This window comes from Guyanagaster necrorhizus (genome assembly GCF_019112545.1).
Source record: "Guyanagaster necrorhizus MCA 3950 unplaced genomic scaffold BT62scaffold_60, whole genome shotgun sequence".
NCBI classification, from domain to species: Eukaryota; Fungi; Basidiomycota; class Agaricomycetes; order Agaricales; family Physalacriaceae; genus Guyanagaster; species Guyanagaster necrorhizus.
Genome location: NW_025064939.1, coordinates 136,545 through 151,006, shown reverse-complemented (window position 1 = coordinate 151,006; position 14,462 = coordinate 136,545). Strand labels below are relative to the sequence as shown.

The following is a 14,462-nucleotide window of genomic DNA, read 5'->3' as shown; positions in this document are numbered from 1 at the left end:
AAACCTATATCAGTAAGTGAAACCAAAGCACAGAATCTGAAAGCTGATATTACAATTTTTTCACTTCTATTATCTTTTATATGAATTAACCCCTATTTATGCTTAGTCAGAGCACCTAAACCAGTGTTTAGAACTATGGGAGAAGCTTAGTCATCACAAAGATGAGCCAATCCATCATTGTCCTCTGACATAGTGATCAGCCCTTGACAATGCACAACTAACCTTTTGTGTATAGTAGCAATGCCCAAGGACAATGGGCATCAGGACTTGGAAACATACAATAGGTAGTCTTATATTTATCCACAACATGTACAGTATATAAGGAGACTCACTTTTGCTGGAAATCTCTAGCTTTGAGCTAAATTTTATTATCATACCATTCTACTTTTGAGCTGATCACAAGGCCTTATAGCACACTGATCAATATTCACACCAGTGGATTCTGTTGTTTCACTTGAAGTGCAAAGTGACATCAGTTTATCATGTGTCTATGATCATATGCAGCTTGGGTCTAACAGCTGGTCCAAGTGAGTCTAGTTGTGTATCTCAATATAGTGACTAATCTCCAAAGGGGTGTAGCAAGAGGTGGCTACAGGAGTATAAGGCTCTAAATTGTTTACAGTGACTCACAGTATGTATGCAAATTTTTCTATAACAGAAATATCATATAAGAATCTGGATACTGAGTGGTGCAACCTATATGCAGCATGAACTTTTAGTGTCAGAATCCTATATGTGGTTCTGGCAATGTCTAGAGAAATTGTTAGTGTTGTCTAGTTACCCTTCAAGATCTTTTGTTAGGTCTGATGGATGTGAGGATAACATGCAAAGGAAGCAGATCTCTTTCATGTTTTTGGGAATGAAGCAAGACAAGTCAATATTTCATGAATGAATAAGTTCACTAGTGTTTTATGCAAGCCTCCAGATAGGGTATAAGGTTGTCAAGATGCGATAGTGCTCTCAGTCAAAGGGTATTAACCCATATGCAGTCTGTGTAACTAGTTCTATTAGAGGGGTGTTGCACTAGTGTACAGTTTAGTATAGGTGTCAAGTAGTCTCTGTATAGCTTGTCTGTGTTCTGTTTTGTCCTTTTCCTCAGATCTTCTTTGTACACTACTTATACTACCTTTTTACTAATACTAAGTATGTGACATTTAAAACAGCCTTTGTAACTGGAGTATTAGCTTAGTGAGCATAGCAAAATTTTTATTACATAAAGCCTTCAAGGCTGTGAGGCATTTAGTAAATTTAGCATATTTAAAAATTTGCATAGCCAATAGTATGCTAGCCTTTTTGATATTCCTTATGAATATCTAACCAAAAACAGGGTTAGTCTTCTGTGGCCTATTACTCTTTGACATGCCAGCTGTAAAAAGCTTAGACATCTGCAGCCAACCTTGTATACATATCATGATGGATCTTGTAGGCTGCATTAGAGTGCCATGTGTATACTAATAATGATATATGTCTTATATAATCAGGTATTGTGGTATCTGGCTATGTCTATAGTGCTTATTAAAATTGAAAGTTCATACACTGTGAAAGTTAATGGAAAAAGTTTGCAAGATTGAGAAAAGTTCACAGACAAAAGGAAAGTTTATATATAACATATAATCTTCACACACAAGAGGAGGTCTGTGAATAATAAATAGTTTTTGATGAAATTACTGCTGTTAAACCTAAAATAGTTGGTTTACTAAAAGCCTGTTTAAGGACAGAAGTCAAAAATAATATTTGAGGCCTGCAATTTAAAAGCACACAGAGCTCAGAAGCTCATCAATACCTTCTTGTTTGCAGTCTCCACCTTATGTTGAAGAAAGAAGTTGTATTCTGCATTACAATTTTTCCTCTTTTTCTTTATCTTAACTCCTATTTATGCTTAGTCAGAGCATCTAGACCAGTGCTTAGAACTATGAGACTGGCTTAGTCATCACAACAAGCCCAGTCAGTCATTGTCTTTTGATGCAACAGTGTTGCCTGATAATGCACAACAATACTTTTGTAGATGGTAGCAATGCTCAAGGACAAAGACCACAAAGAACACAATAAGTAGTAGTATTTATATTGCTATCAACAAACTGTATATAAGTAGGATAGCTCTCACTGGTTTAACTCCAGCTTCAAGCTAAAGTTTACACATCTACCATTCTATCTCAAGCCTACTTGCAACAGCCTTGAGACACAATGTCATATAAACACACATAGTGAACCCAGATGTGACTGTATAAAAACAACACAGCATCTGTTTATCACATGTTTAGGTCACATGTCACTTGAGCTTAACATTCTGCCAGTTCAGTGATTCAGCATGCTTGTCATCAATTTAGTTTCTATCAGAGTTAGAAGCATTGAAGGTTCTGATGGTTCATTCAAATCTTGAATTGTGCTGCATCCATCAGGTAGTGTCACCACTGGGCCAGAGCAAGCATGATGGCAAGAAGCTCTGTATTGTAGATCTTAGAATTTCTCTTCATAATTATGAGCACCTTGGAGATGAAAGCAATGGATCACTATTTCTCTTTCTGCTCCTGTGAGAGTATTGCTTCAGTGTGCCACACTATGATATCATGAGCACCAAATTTTGGTTTTTCTGGCTCCAGATCCACCACAGTATCAAGGAGGCTGAGCAGTAAGCATTTTACTTTCAAAACAAGAAACTATTCTCTCACTATGGCTCAAGCAACAGAACACTGACACAACCCATCTGGAGATCCACTGTGCAATTAATAACCTGCAAAACAATGACAGACAGCTGCCTGCTGTCTACTCCTTTGTGTCCAGCATGCAACTTTTAATGCTGCATCTGCATTTAGGAATGGATGCTTATCAGCTGGAGCCTGCACACAGATGGATGCTTCACCTGATCAGAAGTGGATCAGGCATAGATAATCTTATAAAGCTATTTAAGAAGGCACCACATATAGAAGGTGTAGCTGATTCAAGTGCACATAGTAGACCTACAAAGTGGATTGATGGTGTTATGCTGGTATAGGTTAGGTGGAGCCACAAAAAAGGATGGTCTAAGTGCTTATAGGAGCTATCACTGATAAGAGAACAGACCTTCAGGCCCTTGGTATTCAAAGGAGAACCTTTTAGGTAGAAAAGGAATCAACTTTTATGGTACAAAGCTAAAAAAAAAAATTCTGCTAGTCTCCTATAAGCTGAAGCCATAAGCATATCTAGAAGCCTTTGAGCCTGGTATTGCACAAGCAGACAGCTTGGAGCAACCCTTGTAATCTCTCCTTTATCCCTTTCATGTTCTGCTTATATTCTGCCCATCTGCCCTCAAAAGTGGATGCTAGAGCTTGTACTACCAATGAGCCATTTGCTCCAGGCTGATTCTGTTGGATCCACTCTGAGCTGCTGGATCTCCCTCTGGTGATTATAAAAGAACTTGCAACAGCAGATGCATCCTTCTTGTATCAGAAAGTTTGCTAGTCTTACAGCATGTTTTTGGTTCTCACACCAGAATATCATCTACATATAGTATAGTGATGTGGGGTACTTCCTCCTTTGATATATATGTCACATCATGATGAAATGTCAGTATAGAGTTTGTCCATCTCATGAGTAATGTTTCTAGTCTCAGAGCATTAAATGGAGTTTGGAATGTGGTGAGGTCTCTGGATTTTTCTGCCTGTATTCTCTTATCATGTCTCACATAGAGATCCAGTGTACCACTACAGGATTTCTCTTCAAAATGCTCTGCTGGCTCATCTGTCACTGGGGGCAATCCTGAATGCTTGATAGTGACTGCATTCAAGGGTTCCAGGCAGTAAACTAGCCTCAGACTCTTTCCATCCTTTTTAACCACATAAAATCAATGTGAGTGATAAGAGAAATTTGATAGCTCATATACACTCACATCAATCTTGGTTTTTATTATCTTGCATATCTGATCAAAGATTTCTGATGGAATTGGTATGTTCTTCTATATCCAAGGTGTGTGCTCTACTGCTGGGATGGTCACTGGAAGGAGGTATTCCTCCTTAAAATGACTTTGCTTAGTATCATCTCAAGTAAACCCCTCATTCTGCAGACACATAAACTCATACATGAGCTTGCACTTTTCTGGCTAAAGAAAATCTTCTGAATGTAGATACTCAGATGACAATGAATGCAGAGGAGAGAGAAACTGGATTAGAGATAGTATGATCATGATCTACATGTAGCATATACAAGTATATATACTGGTTGTCTGTGGTTCTAGCATAGTAATGTAACAATGAGTGAAAGTAACAATAAGCATAAGTACAATGGAAACTGTGAGCTATGGCCCAGGTGGAAGGACCTTGCTGGTCTATGCATGTAGGGGTGCTGAATTGTCTACATCCCATACAAACTATAGATTTCAATCTTCAGGTTGAATTTATATGTCATTGTCATCATGATTCTCAGCAATGCCCATTAAGTCTGCTTGATTGATAAACTCAGTCATCTTAGACTCTTTCCTTGATCTTGCATGGTATGAAATAAGACAGAATGCAGCAAATTTCAAGCATGAAATAGCACTATTGAGGTCAGCAAGATAGTAAGTTCCTCCTGGTTCAATCTTCTTGTTGAGCACCAGTACTAATATGCCAGGCTTGAAGTTGTAGTCATATATAATAGTCCAGAAGTGTTGTTCAAAGTCTGCAATGGATCTGAAATGAGCTTTGATGACATATTCTTGTAGGTGAGCTAGGTCTCCATCATGGTGCTCTAGCTGATAAGCTTGCATATAAATTAGATCAGAATCAGATAATTTGCCATCAAAATCAGGAAAAAGAAAGGTCACAAGAAGGGCATCAAATACAAGGAGAGGCTCAATGCCATGAGCAGAGTAGAATGGTGAATAGCCAGTTTGTTAAGTGGTGGTGATACAATCTGCTCAAAATCTGAGATGCAACTTATTCAGCCAGTTCTTTTCATTTCCTTTATATAGCTTCTTGATAGCACCCTGGATAGGATAGTGTGAAACCTCCACAAGCTCATTCATCTGTAAATTATATGGAGAGATGTGAATATGCTGAATTTCATACTTTTGACCTAAGTAATCAATGGCAGCAATGATAGCTGGACTGTTTGTTATCCATGACAAGAATCTCTGCAATTCCTCTCCACTGACATAATATTTCTTTAAAGATGAACTGGCCCACCATCTCAGCAGTTTCTCTATGCAAGATGTGAAATTCTCACCAGTGAGTCAAGCTGCAGTGCCCTTGAATGATATAGTGATATTCTCTAGACCTCAGCATATGCATGGTGTCTATATGACACTTCTGGAAGAGCCCTGTGGGCATACAGATCTTGGGTGGTAAATGAACATGTTCAGTTAACTCTAATTGGCATTCATAGCATGTCTGCAGCTACTATTCAATGTCATTACTCATGTCAGGCCATCAGAAATGATCTGCAATCCAGCAATGAATGGGATAGAATCCATGATGATGCCCCAGCTTGTCATGCACAAGACAGAGGATGTGCAAGCACTGTGGAAAAGAGATGATGAGCTGGTGATGACCACCACATTCATGCTGAAAGACCTGGTTGACTGCAACAAAGTAGGGACAAGACTGTTGTTGGAGAATAGACAGCTCACAAGTGGGAACAGAAGGAGGACACTTGATGTTTGAAAGATAGAACTTAATATCTTCAAGCTGAGCATTCTGACAGCATGATTCCAAGATCTGAGGTAGGTTGTTTGCTGACTCCTCCATTGTGAAAAGAACTGACATTGCTGTGCTAGTGGCCTCTACAACATACAATGCACACTCACTATGATCACCAGGCATGGATTGGAGGAAGGATAAGACTCAAACAGTACAACCAAGAACTTCATCATTGATCCAATCTTTGGCAACATCATCAGGTATGTCACCATCATAATTGAGGTTTTTGCATCATAACAGACCATTATGTCTCTTGAAGTGTTCTGCTGGAATATGGACTAAGGTAAAATTGAACATCAAGATGACAGCAATCCACTGATTCACCAAGGCATTCAGATGCAAGTCAGAGTTGTTTAACATTCCCTATATGTACTTGGCATCTATCTCAATGAGAAAATGTTTCAACCCAACCAAATAGATTTAGATAGTATGCAGGGCATGTCACAAGCCTTGCAGTTCAATCTTGGCTTGGGAGTAGCACAGCTCTATATCAGACCATGCAATTGAGCTAAACCAAATAATGTGACACTGATCATCAATCCCAAATTGCTGTAAGATGAAGCCATAAGCAATTTCTGAAGAGTCAACAGATAGTATGACATCACATCCTGAATGATAGTCAATTGGATATATGGTTGGACAAGTAACTATGCTATTTTTGAGAGCATCCATTGCTGACTAGTGATCAGAAGTCCAAGAAAAGGAAACATCCTTGAAGGTGAGCTTGACAAGGGGGTAGGAGATAGCAGCATAGTTACAGATCTATATTCATACAGTATCAGAGAGACCCAGAAATCTGTGAACATGTTTGACACTACAGCATGGCAGCCATGTCTTGATTTTGCAAACAGCAACATTTTCAGGTAACTATCCTTTATAGCTACAGAGTTGTCTAAGCATAACTAACTCAGGCACCTCTACTCATAGCTTCTTCACAGAGATGGTAGCACCTGCATGCTTAAGATGATACAGTATCTGGTTGACATTGCATAAGTGATCTCATACAAACTTTCAAATCCAACTGTTTTCAGAGTGCCATTTGTAGTCACCATTAGGAAGCTTGTAGCCAGTTTGAGGACCAAGGACATCAATATTATCAATGAAGTTTGGCATAACATCAGTTTCATGTTAAAGGATGAATGCAATATTGTGATGGAATATATTGACAGAGCTAGTCCAACCTTTTGGCAGAGTGGTCAGTCATATAGGTCTGAAGTGGATATCAATAGTTGTAAGATCATAGGAGGAGATATTCAGGCTGTGCTGATCATAACCAGAGAGTAGGTCAATTCTCATATAGATTTCTTGGCCAGCAGCATGTTCATAGTACTGGTCTGAGAGGGGTGATGGTCCCATTGTTTGGATGGTATATTGATTCATCTTATTAGGGTTGATGACTATTCTGATTTTTCCATCCTTCTTGCTAATACAGAACCATTGGGTAGAGTAAAAGCTATCAGATGGCTCTCAAAGGCCTTACTGAACCTTCTCTTCAACTTGCTGGATAATCTGATTCCAGATGTCAGGAGGGATGAGAATGAATTTACAAGCCCAAGGTTCATGTTCCATGAGCAGAATAATAACAGAGCTGACATAGTCATCATGTAAGCATTCTCATTTATTGCTTGTGAATGCAATAGCAGTAGCATTATTCATCAAGACATTAACAGCCAGCCAACATTCTTCTAGAAGCAAAAATTCATTCTGCAATATGCAAAGTGACTGAAGATGTTTCTGGATGAGCCAGACAGAGGGTTGGAAGTCAATAGAAAATGGGGACAATAGAGGGAGAGAGAGCAATGGGTCTTCAGAGAAGTAGCAGCAGATCTTGGCTTGTTCTAGTAGTGTCACTGGTATCTGGCTGGCTTTCCTGTCTACACTCTTGTATAGCATACAATGAGAGGTGTTATTGAATGTAAAGGTGTCAGATAGTACAGAGTTGATGAGTGAGTATGTATTAGTAACAGTGGTCATCAAATCTGGTCCATGTTTGGGAACTCCTGATTCTTGTCTTCATTCTTCCACCACATTGTCAATGGTTTACAGTATGTTGACCAGCCTGCCTGCAGCCCATTTGCCCTTTATCACAGCAATTTTACAGTAGTCAGAATACAGGTAAATTGGCTCCTAGATGCAAATGGTGACACCTGTACTAGTCTTCCATTTTTCAAGACAGACAGCACACTGCCATAGACACCCTAAAAGGATACAGTATGGGGCTTTAGACAGAATAAATACATGTGCCATGATGATGAGACCATTGACAATAATTTTGAGTTTCTCTCCACAGCCAGGTAATTTGTCTTTTACATCAGCAACAGTCTCCATAACCATCTTACAGTGTCTATTGATATTCAAGCCATATTCCTTAGCTAGATCCTTTCAAATGACTATAATTTCTGACCCTTCATCAAGAAGAGCAGGCTCAGATGGTTTTCCAGAGGTGGAGACATTGATAGTACACAGGGGTGTTGCATAGTCAAGAGAGAGAAGAGGGAAGCTCATATGGGCAAGAGAGGAAGTGGCAATGAAGGACTGGTTGGATATACAATTTGTGCATTTGTTCATGGTGGCTTCTCATGTAAGGTCCTTGCTGATTGCATATAGGTCACATATGGGCATAAAAATTGGTGTGTCTAGAATCTGCTGGTAAATGCATGATATAGTGGTAAGATCATTGAGCTGAGTTTTATGTTGGTAGGCAGGTTGCTATGCATTGTACATTGGCTCTAGTGTGGTAGCATCTTCTTTTGACTTTGCTTGTGCTGATTCTTGTTCTGTGAACAGAGGCATAGGTAGTTCTATAGCATCTGTCTTAGCCTCATGTTTTCTATCCTCTTTCTCTAGTAGCAGCAGCATATCTTTATTTGGTTCTGTTTTCTTCTTTGCTTGTACTCATGTGATTGCAGCAACATCAATGTTGCTCTCTGGATCATCTACATCATCACATTCCATCTTTAAGAAATCCTATCAAATCTCCTCATCACTTTCAGTAATAGCTGCAACCTGTGCAACCTCAGGTATCTCTTCAACCTCCTCTATAAATGCTATGGTGGTACATTCAGGGCCTCTGTCAAATGCTGTTGAAGAGGTTTTGCATGTTCACAAGGTGAAAATGGTCACAGCAGAGTGCTATCCACTGGTCACACCCATACCAACACACACACAATACTCTTAGTTCATGGGAGGATTATAATGTGATAAAGTAGCTGTAGCAAGTACAACTGTCTTCTCAAATAATTTCACTGCATGCAAGTAGCAATAGCATATATACAACTGTCTCAGATCTCTCTAAGTCTTGAAGCTTTTTATTTTATCAAAGCAAAAGATGGCCACAAGTGTTGCCAGGCCTCAAGGCAAAGAGTACTGTAGCTCAATATGATATATCAAAACACTTCCACAAAACTCTCAAAACAGTTCCAAGCACAGCTCAGATCAATTCTAAATCTCCAAACACACACTACACAATGCAAAGCTTTGTGCTCTAAGCAGAAACTAATCACAAACATATCCACAAGTGCCAAAGGTTTCAAACCTCTGTGCACAAGTTTCCAAACTGATCATAGATCTGCAGGACTCAAACCTATGTGATCCAGAGGCACAAAACACAATAAAACACTGTCTGACAGACCCAAAGAGTTTGAACCTCTGCTGATCTGCAGAAATATCACAAGTAACTCCATCCACAGGCCAAAGGGTTTAGACCTCTGCCACCTGTAGCACCACACATCACAAACACCTCAAAAACTCAGGATAGTGTCCTTCAGACACTGCTCTCTTATTCTCAGGCTAGAGCACAATTCAAAACCTCTTATTAAATCGAATTCAAGTCTCTTGCAAACTTTTGTGCCTCACACAGTTCTCAAATATCTCTTTATGATATCAATAATGTGTCTATTCTCTTATCTGAAGTAACAAACACAAACCCAGAGCTATAGTGCAAGGCTTTCTATGCACAGTATACCACAACTGTGAGGGGTCAGAAACTTGTCTATTACTCTTACAATGTGGTACTTAAATAATCTACTACTGTACTTACTAAGACACATCAAATATAGTAATTCCAAAGCATGGGACTCTGGAACAGAGTCTCTAGCATATCATTCACATGCATGTCATAGTCTGACATGCATATTCTGCTCTGGATTGGGACTGCCATTTGTTTCTATGCAATCTGACACTAGTTATCTCTGTTAGTGGCCTGGTCACTGGTCTCTTCACTTTCTTATCTCTCTGATGCAATTAATCAATGCACAGGAGTCATTCTAGACTCCTGAGATTACTTCTGGTTATTTCTTTCACCAAATCCTCTTATTTCTCAGCCAATCTCTCTAATATTCAGATTTATCTCATTGTGTACCAATGCTCTGTTATAGAATATGTCCCTTGGCAATTTAATATCTATGCATCATTGATCAATGTGATACAAAGTTGAGCACAGAGTCCTGATTGTATTTTGGTCATGCACTCTTTATTTTTAGTAGGTCTTTCTGTACTTGTATTAGCATAATTATTATCAAGTGCTGGGATCTCATACACAGTATAACCCCCTCTGGTATCATCCTGCTGCTAGGCTATGCTCTCCATCCATCATCACTCAAGCCAGCTGTCATATATGTCCTATTTCACTGTGCTCTAGCCATATTCTTTATTCCATGCATAGTAGACTGTGATACAGTCCATGTATTGTTATAATTCACAAAATTACATGCCTGAACATGCAGCAGGTATATTACTATGCTATCTAAAAAACTTTCTTCTGTGGCTGAGAAGCCTGTGTGGATGGAGTAGCTGATAGTGCAGTGCCTGTAGAGATAGTAGGTGGAGGGAAGGAACTACCAAAGACTTCATCAACTGAGGCCTTCAGACAGCTATGCCATTGGTGCCAGCAAATAAAGCTGCCATCATGATAGCAGAAGCAGCATCCAAGGACACTAATTTGGTTTGCACTGATATAGACCTTCACTCAGAAGCATTCTGCCACAAAATGGCCAGTCTCACCACAGAAGAAACAGCCAGCTGGTCAGTTTTGAAACAGAGAGTTGTTCTGTGCTTGGAAGGCAGGATTCTTGAACTGGTATGTTGTTGCAAATGTTAAATCAGAGAGTGGCAAGCTGAGAGACTGAACAAAGGACTATAGCATTGCTTGAATAGTGGTCATCTGAGTGAGAGAGAGCTTTTCAAGTGCTGACTGCAAATTATACACTGAAGTGCCAGAAACTTTCTTCATTTGTATCTCACTACTCTTTTTGGCTTTGTGAGATGTGTCTTCATCTGAATCTGATGACTTGATGTTAGAGGACATAATCTTCTTTCTCTTGTGAGATCAATGTCAAGAGGTATCATCCTCAGAGTCAGTATCATAAACAGCAGAACAGAGGACCCAGTGATCTGCAGCCAGAATATTCTTGATGGTTGGTGGCTCATCATGGTCTCAGCTGGCATCAATATGACAAATACAGTCCTCAATCCATTCCTTTGTATGACAGTCAAAACCCTTCCAAAATGTATGGTGCTCTTTATTGTCAGAGATGACACCCTTTGTCTTCAATGCCTTAGCAATCAGCTGAAATTGACAGTGATAGCAGTTAAGGTCAGCTTTACTAGTCATCTCCTGACACCACCACTTTCTTGTAAGCTTCTGAAATTCTTATAATAAGTGTTTGTATTTGCATGATGAATAGAAAACCTCTGTAAGATCATTCTTGAACATGGCCCAGTTGCACTTGCTGATAGTCTCATTGTAGCCATTGGATGTCTTCCAGAGCCACTTTGCCTCAGAGTGTTAGACTCAGTTGACATATGACTATAAACACATGATAAACAGATGCTGTATTGTGCTCATACAATCACATCTGAGTTCACTATATGTGGATTCTATTAGTTGTGTCTCAAGGTCAATACTAGTTGACTCAAGATAGAATGGTAGAATTAAGGATAGTTTGAGACTAGAGATACATAGCATTGGCTATGCTACTTATATACTATTTGTCTCCTAGATAAATATAGTACTACTAATTGTAAGTGTCTGTGTTATAGTGCACATTATTGTAGGCTGCTGTGGTTACCTACAAAAGGATGGCTGTCTGTTGTTAGAGCATTGCTATATGTTGTGGAACAATGGGGAGTGCTGATTAAAGTTATCCCACAATCCTGAGTGTCTGTGTTAGGTGCTCTGACTAAGCATAGAGGTAAAAGAAAGAGAATAATAAGAAATAATAGGAAAAATTGTAACATCCCCCATTTTTAATACCATTATCCCAATGGCTTAATTTAAGGATAGTTTATAATTGTGTATGGCAGCATCAGCATTCATCTGTTTTTCATTGACCCATTGGTTTGACTCTGATCCATATCTCTTCCAGCTGACTAGATAGTCAGTGGTTGTAGTCATACCCTCTCTCCATGCCTTGACCCTGCATGTTTTATGGTTGAGAACTTGGTCAATCTTGTAGTGTTCCTTATCCTCAATGAGATTGGGCAGTGGGAGAGGTGGTCATTCCTGATTAGAGAATGCTGGGGCAATGTACAGTGTCAAGAGTGACTTATTGAATGTGTTATGAATGCACCAGTGCAGAGGTAATTAGAGTTTGTAAGCTGATACATCTATTTTTGCAAGGATGGTGAAAAGGCTGGTGTGCTTATCAGTGAGTTTCTGTTTTGGGTGAGGTAGGTGGAGATTAGATGTATCAAGCCACACTTTGTTATTGATTGTGTAGCTATGGGCTTGTTGTCAGTGTTTGTTGTATTGGATCTTCATCATGGTGGCTGCTTTTTCCAGTGCCATTTTTGTTTCTAGGTGAATCTTTGCCATTTTGGCAGCAAAGTCAGTGGAGGTGGGTGTCAAGGTATGGAGATGCAAGGTCTGGGAAATAAGGGGATATTGGCTGTGGTTTATGAAGAAGAGGGTCTTTCCAGTGGTAGTGTGGATCTGATTGTTATGTTGGAATGCTGCAAGCCTGTTAAGCCCAAATCCCACATGACTATTAACATGTGATAAACAGTTCAGAACCTCGCACTTCAGGTTAGACTGACTGAGTTCACAAGGTAATAGTGATAGTGGTTCAAGGCATGGCAAGAAGCTTGAGCTCAAGAGTAGATGGTGAAGAATAAACTTTAGTTTGAGACTGGAGTATTACAGCGAGAACTAAGCTGCTTAAATACTGTTCTGTTATCTGGCTATTAATAACTGTTCACAAAAGATATTGTCTGTTGTAGAGCTGTTACCCCTGCTGTTGCCAGGCTCTCCACAAAAGCTGTTGTCTTGCTGTTGTGCTGTTATCATTGCACTGCAAGTCAGAGACAAAAGGAGTACTGTCTCTCTCTTCACAGCACACAGCAGTGCGATAGGAGAGTGACTGACTGAGTTGCTGAGCTAAGCATTCCCACAGTCCTAAGCGCTGGCCTAAGTGCCCTGACTAAGCAAAGATAGGGGTCATTTCCAAGGGAAAAAAGAAAAGAAAATAGGAAAAATCATAACATTACCCTCTCCTTAAGACCATCATCCTGATGGTTGAGTTAGAGTAAGTCTTCCCTGCTGGAAGGAGGTGGCTGATCTGCTGAACCTCTCATCCTTTCAGTGGCAGGCTTCAAATGAGTTGAAGGGGTCATACATTGCTCTTTGCTGTATGTCCCCACTATTTCTGGCTTGTCCATCACAGGGTCATCTTCATTGTTCTCTTTAACATGTCTTCTGCTGTCAGCAGATTGGTTGATATATATCTGGCTAGACATCGTCTCCCTTCCTGTTGTCGCCACATCTGTTTTTGCAGATATAATGTTAGACATGACCCCTTTCACATCCAATTTATTGATTTTGTGTTCGTAGTCCCGAATGGCATCCTCTGCATTCATGTGTTTTTCGTTGACCCATTGATTTGATTCTGGTCCATATCCCTTCCAGCTGATGAGATAGTCAACTGTTGTTTTCATGCCTCCCCCTTGTGCTTTAACCTTTTGGGTTCTGTGGTTTAGAACTTCATCGATTTCATAGTGTTCTTCATCATCGATCAGTTCTGGTGCCAGTGGAGGTGGTCATTCTTGGTTTGGGAATGCTGATACCATGTATGGTGTTAATAATGATTCATTGAAAACATTATGAATTTTCCAAGTTGCAGGAATCTGCAACCTGTATGCAGAGTTTCCGATTTTGCATAGGACTTTGAATAGTCCTGTTTATTTGTCTGCAAGTTTTTATTTAGGTCTTGGTAAATGCAGGTTTGTTGTGTCCAACCAAACCTTGTTGTTGATTGAATATTGATGCGCTGCTCATCGGTGTTTGTCATATGCCTTCTTCATTGTTGAAGCAGCCTTTTTAAGGGCTGTCTTGGTCTCCTCATGGATTTTTGCCATTGATTGTGCAAAATCTTTTGATGCTGGTGTCATCATATGGGCCCGTCCTGTTTCTGCCACTGGTGGATTCCACCCATAGTTCACAAAGAACAGGGTTTTTCCTGTTGCTGAGTGAATTCTGTTGTTGTGTTGGAATGCTGCTAATGCTAGCCATTCCATCCAATCATCTTGTCAGTAGTTGATGAAAAGTCTAAGGTACTTTTCAATTTCTTGGTTGGCCCATTCTGTTTGGCCATCTGTCTGTGGGTGATATGCCATTGAGGCATTTCGTTTGATGTTGAGGAGCTGGTATAAGTCATCCAAGAATTTGGATACGAATTGTGGCCCTCTGTCTGAAATTACCACTTGAGGCATGCCATATTTTGCATATACCTCATTGCATAGTATTTTCACCCATCCTTCCAATGTAAGTTCTGTCAAGCAAGCGATCGGGATGATTGCTTTTGAGAAGGGATTGAC

The 14,462-nt window shown here is 39.8% G+C and overlaps 2 protein-coding genes across 2 annotated transcripts; one reads left to right on the top strand and one right to left on the bottom strand.

Annotated features, from left to right (window-relative positions):
* Positions 1–700: 700 nt before the first annotated feature.
* On the top strand, positions 701–1,571 carry BT62DRAFT_924435 (uncharacterized protein; the record flags this gene model as incomplete). The annotated part of the gene is made up of 6 exons (XM_043184613.1): positions 701–762; positions 802–873; positions 1,100–1,143; positions 1,164–1,188; positions 1,289–1,328; positions 1,482–1,571. 6 exons carry the CDS (start codon positions 701–703, stop codon positions 1,569–1,571), a joined length of 333 nt encoding a protein of 110 aa, XP_043033350.1.
* A 2,798-nt stretch (positions 1,572–4,369) lies between these two features.
* BT62DRAFT_912225 (uncharacterized protein) lies at positions 4,370–4,819 on the bottom strand (the record flags this gene model as incomplete). The annotated part of the gene is made up of 1 exon (XM_043183853.1): positions 4,370–4,819. A coding segment is annotated over one exon (450 nt), but the record flags the coding sequence as incomplete, so codon positions are not given.
* Between the last annotated feature and the right edge of the window lie 9,643 nt (positions 4,820–14,462).